Below are 16,063 nucleotides of genomic sequence, written 5' to 3'. Positions count from 1 at the left end.
CTAGAACTACTTTTGAGCTTATGAATACATTCAGTGCAAGGTTTAGATTGACTGTTTGTATGTATTGGCTCAAGCAAAATACGAAAGTCTATTAGAAAGATTTAAAAAATAAAAGAGAATTAAAAAGAAGCTCACAGTGCATACTGCTATCAAGTTGTAATTTAAGAACGAATGATAAGTTATAGATTATAAATGAAATTGTGGATAAGTATTATTTAGCTAAAGTTAAATATTTATTCAAGTAGGGCTCTCAATACAAATTTCTATCAATTTCTTTGGGAATGGGGAGCATTTGAATATCAAGCTCGTGTTCAATCTTGATTAAATTATCTTTGTCTTCGTCGGTAATGAAGTTAATTGCTAAACCTAAGTGGCCAAATCTTCCTGAACGACCAATTCTGTGGAGATAAGTCTCAGAATTCTTAGGGAAATCAAAATTAATAACAACATTAACTGTTTGAACATCAATACCTCTAGTGAAAAGATCAGATGATACCAAAAATCTACCCTATCCCTAAGTGAAGTTGTGGAAAACTTTATTACGGTGATGTTATTCCATTTTAGCATGAATGTAGAAACAACTATATCCTTATTCAATAATTTTATTAGCTAGTAATTCTACTCTTTTTGTACTATTACAAAAGATAATAGCTTGGTTAATTTGTAGCTTTATTAATAAAAAAAATTTGTTTCTCATTAAGATATTAAAATTTTTTTTCAATATTTACCTTAGCAGCAAGGTGATTTAGGCATTGAACTTTGAGTTTTTCTTCAAGGTAAGCATAATACTGAGTAACACCTTTTAATGTAAGCTCATCCATCATATTAACAGTTTTACAATCTGCCATATGTTTTTCTTTGAATTACTTTACTGAATTAGGGAAGGTAGCAGAGAAGAGCATAATTTATCTATCCTTTTTTAAAAATTCTAAAATTTCTTCAATAATAAGCACAAAATCTTAAGACAAGAGCTTATCTGCTTCATCCAAAGCAATAATTTAACACTAGGATAAATTAGCAATATTCTTTTTGGCAAGATCTAGAATTCTACCAGGTGTAGCTATTAGATAAAAATTTTATTTTTTATAAATATATAGAAGGACTTTTTTTGGTAAATAATTTATTTCTTTTTGTAAAATTCTATCAACAATGAATTTTCTTTTAATGCTAAAAGTTAAATTTAAATTTAATTTTTTTTTTTTGGTTATTTATTTTTAATGGGATAAGTTTAAAAATGTTTAGCTTAATTGATTATGATTTTAGTAAATGTTTTATTTATTTATTTTTACCTACAATAATATGAACTGGAGACTCTTTGTTTTATAATCTTAAGACATCTTCTTTAAAAGAAGTACCACCTGTAGAAACCATAACATTAACATTTAAATATTTTCCTAATTCCTTAGCTACAGAGCTAACTTAGAGAGCCAATTCTCTGGTAGGTACAAGGATAAGAGATTGAATGAAATTCTTTGTAGTATCTAATTATTCTAATATTGGAATAACAAATGATGCAGTCTTTCCTGTACCATTTTTAGCTCTTGCTATAATGCTGCTACCTATTTTTATTTTATATAATATTTAGTTTACGAAATATATTTAAGGAGATTTATAACTTTATTTAGATTATTTTTCTAATTAAGCATAATTTATTTTAATGTGTCTATAAATTTAAAACATAAAAAAAAACAAATAAAATGTTTAATTTTTGTTAATATTACCAGCAATAGTTAAGGGAATAGTTTCTTCTTAAACTGGAGAGGGCTTATCCCATCCCTTTTCAACAATACCTCTCAATAATTCAATTTTTAGACCATAGTCTTCAAAATCTGTTCCTTTAGTAGCAGTAACATCCTATTTAAATAAAATTTTAGAATCTTAGCTAAAAATATCTTTAATTTCCTAGAAATATAAGCAAATGAAATATATCAATCTTATTTCAACTTATTTATCTTAATTTATTAATACTTAATTAAGCATTAAAGCTCATCTTATATTTCTATTAATATATTTTATTTTACTGTAGTCTTAGGTCTCAAATCTGGAGCAGGTTTATTAACTTTACTTTTCCAGTCGTCCTTTGATTGGCTATTAATTCAATAAAAAAAATTATAATTAAACTATCTTTAAATGATAATTCCATATTGAAAATTGACTTAAATATAACATTTCAAAGTTTTTATTTTTTTACTAAACTCAATTTAGAGATTTAGAATGAATAAATGAGAATTTTATAAAAATATTTGCATATCGATTATTGAAAATACAAAACTTCTAAAATATCTAAATAATTTAATTACGCATCAATTTTATTTGTATTATCTTATTATGCAACAGTGTCCATTTATATTAGTGTGTTTATTGTTTGGTTGTAGTTTTTTGTTAATTGTGCTTTCTATTTTGTTTTTAAAGATATAGAGTTCTAGGAGATCTCTTATTTATTCGCTTTTTTTAAAGAATTTTTTTAATTCGAATTTATTTATTTGTTTATTTTTGAAAAATTTAATTAAATTACGATTTGTACGATATGTATCAATATATTTTATTTGATTTATTATTATTAATCAATTTCCCTTATTTTTTTCTCAGCTCTTTATATCCAGATTAAGTGCTTGCTTGTTTGTTTATTTATGTGTTTCTCCTCCTGTTCTCTCTTCTAGGGACTAAGTATCATCCATTGTCTTCTGTTTTTTCTCTCCTTTAATAAATAAATAAAGATAAAGTCCTTTTTACTATTTAAAAAAGTTATTCAAAAGAAAAGCAGCATAGTTTATTTAAAATTAGATAGTAGTAAATAATCTTTATTTAAATATTTAATTGATACTTAAAATTATTTTATCAAATGATAACCAAATATTCTTTGAAATGTTTACAAGTGTGCTAATTTTTTTTAAAATAAAAAGATAAAAAGTTTCGATAAAAACAATAGACACTATAAAATATTAATCTTTATACAAAATAATTAATTATGTCTACATTTTAATGAAATAATATTTCATAAGTAATTTACTGTAAATAGTAATTTATGAAGTCCAACATTCTAAAATTATTATTTTATTTTGATTATTTTTTTTACCTAAAATATCACATTTATGTTAAATAAAATATGCTATTTAATTATGATAATTTACATGATATAAAATTTATATCTTTATTTTTAATTAATTTTTTTTATATTAAAGAATTAAGCTCTTAAAATAATTTATTTGAAATGTTAACTTACTCAATTTTAGATTGAGAACATGTTATTAATTGAAATTAATTAAACAAAATTTTTTAATATTTATAAACGAATTAAGGAGAAATTTCCATTTACTTACTTATTTTTAAATTTATTTATTTTAAATTTAATGAGCCTTATTTTTTACCATTTTATACTATAAAGATTTAATTAAAATATTGAAGCCCTTAAAATATATATCTTCCTTATTCTCTTGTTATTAATTTAAGTTCATAATCTAAAAGTTTATTTTGATAAATCACTTAAAATTAAAATAATTTATATGAAATATTCTATATAAAATTATTTGTAAAAACACTTTAATTTAAAAATAAAGAAAAGCATATATAAGATAAAGATGGATAGATAGTAAAATGATAAATTAATAGTAAATTATTTAATAATTAATTAAAGGAAAATATATTAAAGGTAATAACAGTATTTAGATAGACTAGCAGTTATCATATATAATACAAGAAAATGATGAAATAAATTCATTTAGCTTTAAAGATATATAAGATACAAATAATTAAAATGGGAATTAGTTAAAATACAAGAGAGAGAAATAAATATATAAATAAATAAACAAACAATATGAAGGAAAACATAATTAACAAAAAGATGACTTATATATATATTTTATAAAATGAATGAAAAAATTGAAGAAGAGATAAACAAATGAATGGATTGAATAATTGAAAAACTATTAATATAAGAGTATGTAGAGAGGATAAAAAGAAGAGGATAAGAATTAATTAAAATAATAGAGGGATGAAAGAAATTTAGCTTAAGGGCAATTTAAAATTAGGTTGGGAAAATTAGTATTAGGTGTTAATACAGTGAAAAGCAAAAGATATATTTGATTAAAAGTGAAATTAATACAAAGAAACAATATAAAATAAAATTAGAAATGGCCACTCAAAGAAAACAAGACGATATCAAGAGACTTTTGGCTTCCAACGTATTAAAGCATTAAAATAATTGAAATTCTATTACAAAAAATAGACTAATTTTTTGGGAAACCTCCTCATTAGCATCCATTTTTGCATGCGAGGACAGATCTTTCTTCCCAATAACTAATTATTTGCAGAGTTAAATTTAATATATTCATTTTCATAATGTGTTGTTAATGATATAAAATATAGTGCCACTAAGCTACCATTAACCTCAACAACCAAATGAAGAGATACATCTCTCACAAGGGCGTCAACGGTATTCATTACATCAATATTGAAGAAACCTGGTAAAAGATCAAGCTCGCTGCTAGAGTTATTGCCGCCGTTCAACACCCCGAAGATGTTATGGTAAGAATATTTAATCTTTTGAATGTTTATTTTCTTATGCAAGCAAGAATCACAGTTATTGTAAGTAATGCTCTCACCATATAACATTTACAAAAGCAAAATGAATGCAATAGTGAGTTTACTCAAAAATCAGAACTGTAAGTTCACATTTATGCATGGATAAGCTGAAGACTAAAAATATACAGATTATATTTTCTGCATAAAAAATTAATGCTAAAAATTATAAGGATAGAATCTTAAAACCAAATATGAGCAAACTCTCGAAGCACAAGATAGTATTGAATAATAAAATTAAGGATAAAAAAAGTAAAAAATAAGCAGCGATATAATACTTAAATTGAGTAGAATTATGTTCCTTCAACATTTAAATGCAACAACAAAAGCCTCATATAATCTACTTAAATATTTGCTATGAGGATAATCTTATTAAAAAATAAAATAATTATTAGATATTTCGTAAGTATGTTAAGCTCTCAAAAAATTTAAAAAAAAAAAAATAATAATAATAATAAAATATAATAAAGCTATAAAGTTGTAAAATTAAAAGGAACTAACTCATTAAAAAAACTAAATAAATCAATGTAAGAGTGAAACATTTTACGTTTGTCTTTTGGTTCACTATTTCATTAATTTATTGACAAAATCATTTAAAACTTTGGCAAGCTGAGATAATTTTAAGGAAAGGAAGGATGAGTGAAGTATTTGTTAAAAGCTGATTATTGCAAAAATATAATAATAAGAACTTCACTCAGGTGATTTATTTGTTGCATTGAAATAACAGGGGAAATCAATCAATTGTATAATTAATTAAGGAATAAATAAATAAATTAAATAAATAATTACTTAATAACCAACATGAATGTCCTTTCAATTTCAAAACTAAAAAGTGGCTATTAGGGTTTAATTAAAAAAAAATGAAAATTTTCTATCTATCTTGTCTGCGAGTAGTGAATAATTAATATGGAGAGAGCTAATTACTTAAATAAAATAAGCTAAAATTAGAAATTCTAAAAATTAATTTCATAATTTAAATTAAACAATAGAGTGTATTTTTAATGATTAAAATTTATTTTATTACTTTAGGTTGTTTGCTCTAGAATTTACGGTCAAAGAGCTGCCATCAAGTTCGCTGGTTACACTCACTGCAAGTCTACCTCTTCTTCCAGATGGACTCCTGGTACCTTGACCAATTACTAGACCTTAAAATACGAAGAACCCAGAGTTCTCATCGTCACTGATCCCAGATCTGACTTCTAAGCCATTAAGGAAGCTTCTTATGTCAACATTCCCGTTATTGCTTTGTGCGACTCTGACTCTCCTCTCGCCTACGTCGATGTTGTCATTCCTTGCAACAACAGATCCACCGAATCTATCTCCATGATCTACTGGATGATCGCCAGAGAAGTTAAAATCCTCAGAGGTGAACTCTCTAAGGACGAAGAATGGGAAGTTATGGTTGATCTCTTCTACCACAAGACCCTCCCCACTGCTGAACAAAAGGAAGCTGAAGAAGAAGAAGGTGCTGAAGGTGCTGAAGAAAAGGTCGCTGAAGTTAAGGAAGGTGAAGCTGAACAAAGTAATTTCTTTATATTTAAATTAAAAATTTGAAAAATTAAATTGTCTTATTTAAAAATAGATACTGATAACAAAAACTGGTGATTTCCATGATACTAAGTTGAATTCTGAATTCAAAATATATTAAATAAATTAAACGTGTAATTTTTAATTCTACCTAATGTCTTATATACCATGTATTTTTCTATTTAAATTTAACCAACCAAAACTCACACTCAATTGTTTCAAACAACTTTTCACTTACTTATTTATTTAACTTTTTCTTAAAATAGAACAAACAATATATATATTTTCAATATTTATTTAGTAAATTTTTTAAAAGAAAGTGCAAATTATCTTAATGTATTTATGTAGAATAAGCTTATCTAATAAACTTAAATTTTTCATCTATTAAATTAAATTAGACTCATTTAATTTTATAACCATTTAAATAATAAATATCTTTAGAACATTTCAAAATTAACAAAAATTTTTTAATTTAGAATTTATATTTAATCATCTTTGAGAATTAGGATATTTATTTCAACTATCTATTGCTTCATGATCGAAATAGGAAGAGAATATACATTCAAAATAGAACATATTATTATTTAAAAACATAATATTTAATATTAAAATTACTATCTGCCTTTTTTGTTTAAAGTTATTTTGTATATTTTAATATTTACTATTTTAGTTTCTAGGATTGATTTAGTTTAATATTTTAAGGATATTAGTCGAATTTATTTTTTACTATTAGTTTAAATGAAAATAATTCACAAAGGAAGCATTAATTTTTGTAAAAAATAACTTTTATAGTCATTTATTTTTTTATTAGGATATTACACTTCATTAAATACATTTTGAACATATAAAATAATATTTTAAGATTTTGTGAGCAATTCAAAACATTTTTGAAACAATTAATTACACTTATATGAATATTATCAAAATAAAACTTTGGCTAAACACAAAGAATATTTTATTTTTATTTTTAGAATTAATAATTAAAATAAAAAATATGATTAAATTTAAAAAAAGTGAAATAAATATGTAAATGTAAAATTCATTGAAAGAAATAATTTTATTAATTCAAATTTCTTGTTCTTCAAAAATAATAATATTAAGAAAATACTCAATAATAATTTAAAATTTATTTAAGATATGATATTTAAAGTATTTGTTTATTCATTTTAATATTTGGGATAGATTTTCTAAATTACTATATATATTTATAAATAAATTACACCAAATACAATTTTTTTTCTGATAAAAATTTATATAGTCATTTAATAAGAAAAATTAATTATTTTACAAGAAATTCATTTTTTTCCTCTTTTTTACTGAATTTAGAATATTATAAAACAATTATTTTTAATTCTTTCTTTAAAGCAATAGATTATATTTCCTAAATGTTAGTTATAATTTGAATTATAAAAAATATAGAGCTTTTATTTGTAATAGATAAGAAATTTCAAGAAATTTAAAAACCAATCTACTACAAATCTAATTTGGAAGAACTAATAAAAATTAACCACTCATCTAAAACCCAGATATAGATAGAATATATATAGAAAGTTCAATAAAGTATGCTATTACCTCATTGATATATTAATAGCTTTGATGTTGTTGAATTTTTTTATTATTTTTTGCATTTGTTTTTAATTTGTTTTACTAATTGAAGCTATTTATAAATTCTTATCTTTTTATTTAAACAATAATTATTAATAAAAAATAGAAATAACTGCTTAATAAAAGATAAATAAAAGGATGTAAAGATATTTAGTTTCAGCTGCTGTATTTCCTAGTTTATATCTAGCATGGTAAGCTTGCAGAGAAAAAAATACTGTTTATGCTAAATCTAAAAGCTCCTCATTTTCAAGAAGTAAAAGTTCTTCTTCCTCATCCTCATCTTCATCTTCTAAAAAGTCATCTTCATCATCTTTATTTGGATCTTCAAAAACTAAAGGAGACAAGTCTCTCACTTAAAAAAGCTTTTTTAGAAAAAGTACTATAGCATAAAAACCATATTCTAAATAAAATGGTAATAAAATGCATATAAATAAAAGAAGATTCGTAAAAGATTAGTAGCAATCTAAGCAAATTTCTATTTTTGGTTTGTTGAGTTTGCTTGGTACTGTATCAGTTTATTTCTATAGATATGAGAAAATAAGATATGGAGTTAGATTTATAAAAAAGGCTCTAAATTCATGCTAAGTTGGCAATTTATCTCATTTTGATGCTAAACTTGAGGGCAAGTTGATATACGGACATGGTCCTTTAAAGACTCATTCTTGGTAAAATAAAGCTCTAAAAGATCCAATATTTGGAGTTTAAGCTTCATCAAACGAAGTTATGAAGCTATATCGCAAAGTAGAGATTTTTTAGGTGAATGAAGAAAAGCCAGAATAAAGTTGTTGGAGGGATTCAAACTACATAAACTCATTTCATCCATCAATATTCCATCAATGCATGAAAGATGCCTATATTTTACCTTAAAAAGTTGAAATAGGAGATTATGAGTTAAGTAATAAATAACTGATTAACTTTTGTAGTGAAAAATAAACACAGCTATCTTTTGATACGGAATAAATTGATGATTATTACTCTGATCTCTCATATGATGAAAAACCTGAAAAAAATGTAAAGGGGGATTAAGATAAGCAAGATACAATTGAGAATCCTTAAATTAATTAAAAAGAAGTTAATGAGGAGTTTAGAACAATACATAGATTTTTTAAAGAGGTTTCAGAACAAGAATATGGCAGTTTGTATAGAAATCACCCATTTACTTATGCAATTAATAGAAATAAAGATATTATTTTTGAAAACGATTATATTTATATCACAAATAATATCTCTTAACCTGAAGAAGGTGATTTACGTATTTCATTCCATGAGCTATAACCTATCTATTATGCAACAATTATAGCATAATAGCAAGGAAAAAGCTTTTCAGATTTTTTAATAAAAGAGTTTGAAAATATGAAATTGAATTTGAAGCTATTCGTAGGTGGGTAGCAGAAAAATATTGCATTTAATGTTGTTAACATTATCAAAGATGGTAAGATAGAGCTATAAGATCTGATTAAAGAATATATGACTTAAACTAAGAAAGAAATACGCTCAACTTCTTACATTCTTGCCATTATAATTTACTTAATCTACACTGCTATAGCCGATACTATAGGATAAATGATGAATCCATTTAACTGGTTTGGAAAAAGAGCTCAAGAGAGGAGAGAAAAGAACAGATAAAATGTTGTATAAAAGAGAAATGGTGGATATGTTTTTAACAAAAATAATAACGCTTCTTTCTTAAGCTACATGATTGCTGCTCCATTTGCTGCAGTTCACGTAACTTCCATATCTTTGGCTGCATTTGCTAGAATGTATGCTGGAGTCATATGTGGTGGAGCTGTAGCTGGATATATTTTATATACTTGCTACAAAGACTATCAAGATGATTATTAGTTACTTAATTCTTTCTCTGAAGAAGAAGAACAAATTGTTGAAATGGATGAGCTTGATTAATAAGTTTTAGACATGTTGCAAAACTCTGAAATTGAAGAAAAATGAAATAAATAAATACATTTTTATAAAAAATTAATTTTATGTTTGCTAATCATCTTGTCCTTTTTAAAATTAGAAAATTCTAACAATTTTAATGAAAGCTTATTTATATTTTAATGCCAATTCCTAAATGAGGGAATTTAATTTTTGAAGAAAAATAAAATATGACTTTATTGACATTTTTTTAATCTGAAAATTTGTATCTTTCATTATTAAATAATTGAAAATTTTATTCTCAAGGTAATTAATTCTATTTGCAAAAGTTATTTATTTAAAGATATAATGATTTATTTATAATACTATATTTATTTTTTGTTTCGCTCCACAAATTATTTGATAATTATATTAGTTATCTGTCATTCAATTAATAGTTTTTTTGAAATTTTTACTTGAAATTTTGAAAAAATAACTCGCAATTTAAAAATTCAATAATATCTAAAATCTTTAAACATAAAAATTAATTAGTAGTTTACTAAAAATGAATCAAAGTAAACAATTATCTCAATAAAACATATCCTACAAAAGTTCAGATCAAGATAAGTAGCAAATGCAAAATATTTAGGCATAATAAGATTTGCAATAAAATAACCAGGATTAATCTTAAAGCAATGGATAATCTAATAGTCAATTTACTCCTTAAGATGTAGCATTTTATATTGAAAACTTGAAGAGAAATTATTTAGAAAGGTAAATAAATTGCTAAAATTTCTTTAAAGACTAATACTGTGAATAATATTTATTTTAGCTCAAATAAAAGCAATCTTAGATTTTAAAATTAATTTACATTTTATACAATAAGGTTAGAGTAATTTTAGATGACCATTAAGGATATTTATGATAGGTTAGAGGGAGATGAAGTAATAGATTCTTTGAAGAATGACCCTGAGCTTGAATCATTCAGGGTTGAAAGATTCAAAGAAATATTAAAATAAAGCTTTTAATATGAATAAGAGTTATATATAGATAAGATGATTGAAGCAAACTCGATGCTGAAACTAGATCTCAAAAAGTCTGAGGAAGAAAAATATATCGAAATTGAGTAAGCAAAGATAGAAATTTAAAATATAAGCAAAAAAGTTTTAGAGTTTGAAAGCGCTATACAATAGGAAGCGGCTTAAAAAATGGTCTTATAAAATGAATATGAAAAATTATTGAAATAAAAGAATTTAGAAAAAGCTAATTATGACGAATTGTTAAAAATTAAGGAATCCTCTTAGACAAAATAGGATTCAATGTATAAATAAGAGCTTTAAAATTCAAGAATGGAAATTGAAAGTCTACTTAAAGAAAAAAGCAATCTACAAATTTAGAATGAATAAATGAAAGATCAAATAGATACTCTAACTAAGAATTTGTAAATATATAGCCAGAAACATCAGGCTAGAAGTGAGACTGATCGCATTTACGAATAAAAGAATGAAGAAATGAAAAATATTATATAAAAGTTGTAAACTTAAATTGTAGATTTAGAGTCTTCTAATGAAAATTGTATAGAGTAGCTTCACTTAAAAGACTAAGAAATTTAAGTTATCAAAACCTCTTTGGCTGAAACATAAAAAGAAAATGATTATCTATCAAATAATACTGAGAAGCTAAAAGTTTAGATAGCAAAAGTAGACAGACATTTTGTTTTCAAATAAATAATTTTATTAATCCATTTTTCTATAATACATACAAGCTTGAGAGTCTTGTCAATGAAAAAAGTGGTGAGTTGAGTAAGAAATTAGAGAAAGTTAGAAGCAAAAAAAAAGCTCTAAAAGAAAAATTTAATCAAAATAAGCAGATACTCGAAAATCACAGTAGAGAGATCTCTTAGTATAAAAAAAATATATAGGAATAAGCAGAATAATATGAAAGAACTATTCAAGGAATGAAAGGAGATATGCTTACTATCAAAAACGAATGGGAAAAAAGATGTAACGAAGTAGAAAAAGAATGCCAAATTTTAGTTGTAAATAAGTTAAATTTTGAAATTTTTATTTTTAAAAATGATTTAAAATTTCTTAGAATTAAAGCAAAACTAAGTACGAAATGTAAGCTTAAAAAATAAAGCAAGAATACTAATAGCTTCTAGACAAAAAGATGCAAGAACTTGATGAGTCTACTAACTAACTTAACTTTTCTAAGGGCTTTAATTCATAAATTTAAACAAAGATTTAATAAATCGAGAAAGACTACATTCTGAAGGAGTAGCATGAAAAGATATTAGAAGGGGAGATTGCTAAATTAGAAGCCAAGCATTAAGAGTTGATTAATCAGATCTCTGAAATACATTAAAATAATATTCAAGCAAAGATAAAAGAAATATCAGAAAGGAAATCAAGAGAATATGAAACTTTATCCTAAGGTTTACAGAGTAAAATGAAATTACTTAAATTTTAAAAAATAATAAATATTTAAATTTATATTTAGATAATTGCTTAGATCTTCAAGCTAAATTGTAAGACCAAATTAAATTAACTGCTTAATATAAAGAAAAAATTCTTGAAGTGGAAAATAATTTTTACAAAATCAAAGATGAAATCAATTAATAAAATTAATACATCAATGTAAAATTATTAGGTTTTTTCAAATTATAAATTAATTTATCATACTTTATGAAAAAGCAATTGAAAGGATAAAATGAAGAGCATATAAATCACAGAAAAAATCTTGAAAATAAGATTTTAAATTATTAATAAGACTTAGAAGATATCAGAAATTCTAAAAAGCAAGTAGAAGAAGCCTTATAAGAGCAGTTAGAATTAAGCTAAATGCAAAGTGAAAGTATTTAAAAATTGCAAACCAATTTGGAAGAGTACAATTAAAAGGAGGAGCAATGGTAGAATGAAAACGAAGAACTCTAAAATAATCTCTAGCAATAATATGAAAGTTAAGAGTCTTTGAAACGCCAATTAGAGTAAATAAAATAAAAGCAAGAAGTAGAAAAGTAGTCTGCTATTAGAAATGTCCAGTTTTAGGAAAGTATAAAGCTTGAAAAAGAAGTAAATGATTAATTTTAATTTGCTTTTAAAATATTTTTTTGCTATTTTTTAGAAAGAAGAACATGAGGAAACAAAATAAAAACTATTGTAACTAGAAAGGAAAGTAAAATAAGTTTAAAAAGAATAAGAAAAAATAAATGAAGATTATGAAGAAAGATTACAGTAAATGCAGGAAAAGTCAATTAAAATATCAGGGTAAAAAGAAAAATTGGAAACTGAAAAGAAGGATCTGATAATTTAAGTGAATGAAATTCAACAGAAATATGAGGCCTTCACAAGCAAAATAAATAGAGATAAACAAAGAATATGCAAGAGATTAGGATTATAGTTGAAAAGTCTAAAAGATGATCTATCAGATATTTAAAATGATAGCCAGTTAGACATTGCTAAAATATATGAAGTATCAAAATAAACTATTGTCCAATCAATAGATCATTTTAACAACCTTAAGCAGAGGGAGATAAATAAGCTTGAGAATTAATTTAGGTAAAACTAAGAAGAAATACTTAATGAATTCAATGAAAAAATGGAGTAAATAGAGGAAAATTTAAGAAATCAAGCTAACTCGACAAATGTTGATTTACAAAATATAATTGATTAATTGAAATCAGAAAATGAACAGCTTTAAGATAAAATATCGAGCTTATTGGCATCTCAAGAACTAATAGAGAAGGAAAAAAAGAAATTAGAATCTCAATTATCTAACTTAGAAAAGCATAATGAAAAATTAGAAGGAATAATTAAAAGAGTATTTAAAATTTTTTTTTTGGAAAAATATTTTTTTTTGATAAAAAACTTTTAATAATTTTAAAATTAATATTTAAAGTTATTATTTTATTTAATTAAAATTATTTTATAAATCAAAAAAGAATTCAGAAGATATGGAGGAACATAACAAATTCTTTGCAGCAGAGATAAAAAGGATAAAGGATGAATCAAATAGTCTTGTTTAACTTGCTGTTGATTCAGCTTTATAGAGTAGTAAGCAAGAAATAGATATCCTTCAAAAGAAAATAGCTACTTTATAATCTATGAATGAAAAGGCAAAAGCTAAGGAGGATACTATATATGACTTGAATAGAGAAATTTAGGTAATTTAATTATTTTAAAATTTAGGTTATTTTTTGAGATTCATTTCCAATACAAGTTATTTTTCCTAAAAAAAATAATTTTTTTTCAATTATAATAAATTTATTAAGGCAAAATAGTGTTTGTATAGCTCTTAGATTTTTATGAAATTTAATTAATTCTATTAATCGTTTTACTTAGTTGAAGCTTTTATTAAAACTAATTAAATAAAAACATGCAAAAATTATTGATTAATTGATTATTTTTTAATTGAAAATAAATATTAGCAAAGAGAAGGCAATATTGATGAATTACAAAAGCAATTTGAATAGAATATGAAAATAAAAGATGAGGAAATTCAAAAAAAAGAGAACCTCATTGAAAAACTGAGAGCAGAATTATAAGAAATGCAACACATTTACGAAAAAATGTAAGAAGAAAATAACTAAGCCTTCGAAGTTTTAGAAAAAAAACTTGAAAATTATAAATAAGCAATAAGTAGCGAGGCTCAGAAGTATCAAATGGTAAAAGAATAAAGCAATCTTGAAATATAAAGTTTAAACGAAGAGCTTGAAATTGTTCGTCAATAACTCGCCACAAAAGAATAAAATATTGATAATTTGGCAAAGTACTAAGAATTATAGACTTACTCGAAAAGATCACAACTTCCATAGCAATTTATTTAAAATCAATTATAAAATAATTAAACTACACAAGCATAATAAACACATAACTTGCCACCATAACCACCATCATCCCATTTAAATACTACTTCAAGCGTATTTTCAACTCATAGAAACAATTAGCAATATCCATAATAATAAACATCATACTCTGCTGTTAGAACTTTGAAGTAAAATAACAGTGCCAGCAATTTGATAGCTACATAATAAAATAATAATTCAAGCAGTTTTAACATTTCTCATCAACCTGGAAATAATAGCGCTTCAAAGATATAGAATGTTAATTATTTAAATTATAATGAAAAACCTGTTAAGTTGGAGGCTACTAATCAACTAAATCAAGCTAGTACTCATCAAACATAGTTTTATAAGTACTAAGCTGATAAATCATATGTAAAGTAGTATTCTCTTGACAAATCTTTTGATGCTTAAAGGTTAGATACTTTAAGCGATCTCAGTAGGTAGCATAAAATTGTTTCGTAAGCAAAATTGGCATCTTAATAGCAAAACTCTTAGGCTTCTCTATCAGTGATTAAAGGAAGTAGCCACTCTCCCATTGATATTAACACGCCTTAGCCAGATAATAATAATAATTATAATGCTCAAAATAACAATAGAAACTTGAAGACTAATTCAAGTAGTGATTCAGGACTTTTGTTTGAAATAAAGCTACTCCTTGCTTAAAGCTATGACCTTGTGAATAAAAATAGTAATATCGCTAGTGGAGTGCCTGTAGAAGGAAAGAATTTAGCTAAATAAAATTCAAGAGGATCATTAGTTAATCACGGATAGTCAGTAGCTACTACACTGAATGATAATAGCTCTACTCATAATACTAATATCCAAACCTATGGCCATATAAAATCTGTAGGATCTTAAAGTGGTATCTATAACAATATACCTTCTAGTTCAACAGCGAGACTTCAAAAATATTCAAGTGGTGGAAATATGAATACAGAAAATAACTAACCTAAACATGATTAAACGGAAGAAGATTATACCTCACAAAATACAATTTCGAATGGTAACATAAAAAAGTCTTTAACTTCAAGATACAGTACTAAAAATTCTGATTTTAGTTTTAAGAACTCAAATATTTGAAATAATTTTACTTAAGAACTTTAAAAATAAATTGGTAGAGTTTGTTTTGAAAAATGATTTTATTTATTTTAAGAATAAACTAAATTAAAAATTAACAATAAAAATATAATTAATTTCAAAAACGAATATTTTTTATTTATTTATTTATTAGTTAATTTATTAATTTGATTTTGATATTTTCATTTTTGATATTTTAAATAAAGTAAACTAGAATTTAGTTTTTAATTAATTAAAATGGATATTATATTTTTTATTAAATAACAATATTATTTTTCTATCAGATAAGAATATTATTTTTTATAAAATAGCAATATTATTCTTTTTATTCATAAATTTCATGATCAACTTAAAATTATTAATGAATAAATTCTTTTTATAATTTGTAAAAAAATAATTACTTTATTTAAAATTCAAATACTTTATTTTTCAAAAATTAGTAGATTTTGTGTATGCTGATAAATTTATTTATTCTTTTTGTAATAGTTAAATGAGTATTTATCATTTTTATTATTTCATCATTCATTTTAAAATTAGAATTTTTAATGGTAAATACCATCTTTAATTTGCATCATCGTC

At 23.8% G+C, this 16,063-nt stretch overlaps 4 protein-coding genes across 4 annotated transcripts; 3 read left to right on the top strand and 1 right to left on the bottom strand. All coding sequences in view use genetic code 6, as the record gives it.

The window, feature by feature from the left end:
- Positions 1-250: 250 nt before the first annotated feature.
- TTHERM_00522650 (DEAD/DEAH-box helicase) lies at positions 251-2,344 on the bottom strand (the record flags this gene model as incomplete). The annotated part of the gene is made up of 6 exons (XM_001014443.3): positions 251-667; positions 729-1,060; positions 1,290-1,559; positions 1,722-1,854; positions 2,022-2,088; positions 2,301-2,344. 6 exons carry the CDS (start codon positions 2,342-2,344, stop codon positions 251-253), a joined length of 1,263 nt encoding a protein of 420 aa, XP_001014443.1.
- Positions 2,345-4,130: 1,786 nt separating this feature from the next.
- TTHERM_00522630 (40S ribosomal protein S0) lies at positions 4,131-6,183 on the top strand (the record flags this gene model as incomplete). Its single annotated transcript, XM_001014441.3, has 4 exons — positions 4,131-4,181; positions 4,366-4,524; positions 5,608-6,100; positions 6,161-6,183. 4 exons carry the CDS (start codon positions 4,131-4,133, stop codon positions 6,181-6,183), a joined length of 726 nt encoding a protein of 241 aa, XP_001014441.2.
- Positions 6,184-7,848: 1,665 nt separating this feature from the next.
- Positions 7,849-9,657, top strand: TTHERM_00522620 (transmembrane protein; the record flags this gene model as incomplete). The annotated part of the gene is made up of 1 exon (XM_001014440.3): positions 7,849-9,657. One exon carries the CDS (start codon positions 7,849-7,851, stop codon positions 9,655-9,657), a length of 1,809 nt encoding a protein of 602 aa, XP_001014440.1.
- Positions 9,658-10,072: 415 nt separating this feature from the next.
- Positions 10,073-15,487, top strand: TTHERM_00522610 (hypothetical protein; the record flags this gene model as incomplete). The annotated part of the gene is made up of 9 exons (XM_001014439.2): positions 10,073-10,338; positions 10,451-11,264; positions 11,330-11,602; positions 11,659-12,007; positions 12,064-12,200; positions 12,258-12,635; positions 12,688-13,383; positions 13,505-13,726; positions 13,991-15,487. The coding sequence occupies exons 1-9, from the start codon at positions 10,130-10,132 to the stop codon at positions 15,485-15,487; spliced, it is 4,575 nt and encodes a 1,524-aa protein (XP_001014439.2). The 5' UTR covers positions 10,073-10,129.
- Between the last annotated feature and the right edge of the window lie 576 nt (positions 15,488-16,063).

Source organism: Tetrahymena thermophila, assembly GCF_000189635.1.
Source record: "Tetrahymena thermophila SB210 genomic scaffold scf_8254664, whole genome shotgun sequence".
Classification (NCBI taxonomy): Eukaryota; Ciliophora; class Oligohymenophorea; order Hymenostomatida; family Tetrahymenidae; genus Tetrahymena; species Tetrahymena thermophila.
The sequence above is the reverse complement of the archived record's forward strand: the minus strand, read 5'-3'. Positions and strand labels throughout refer to the sequence as shown.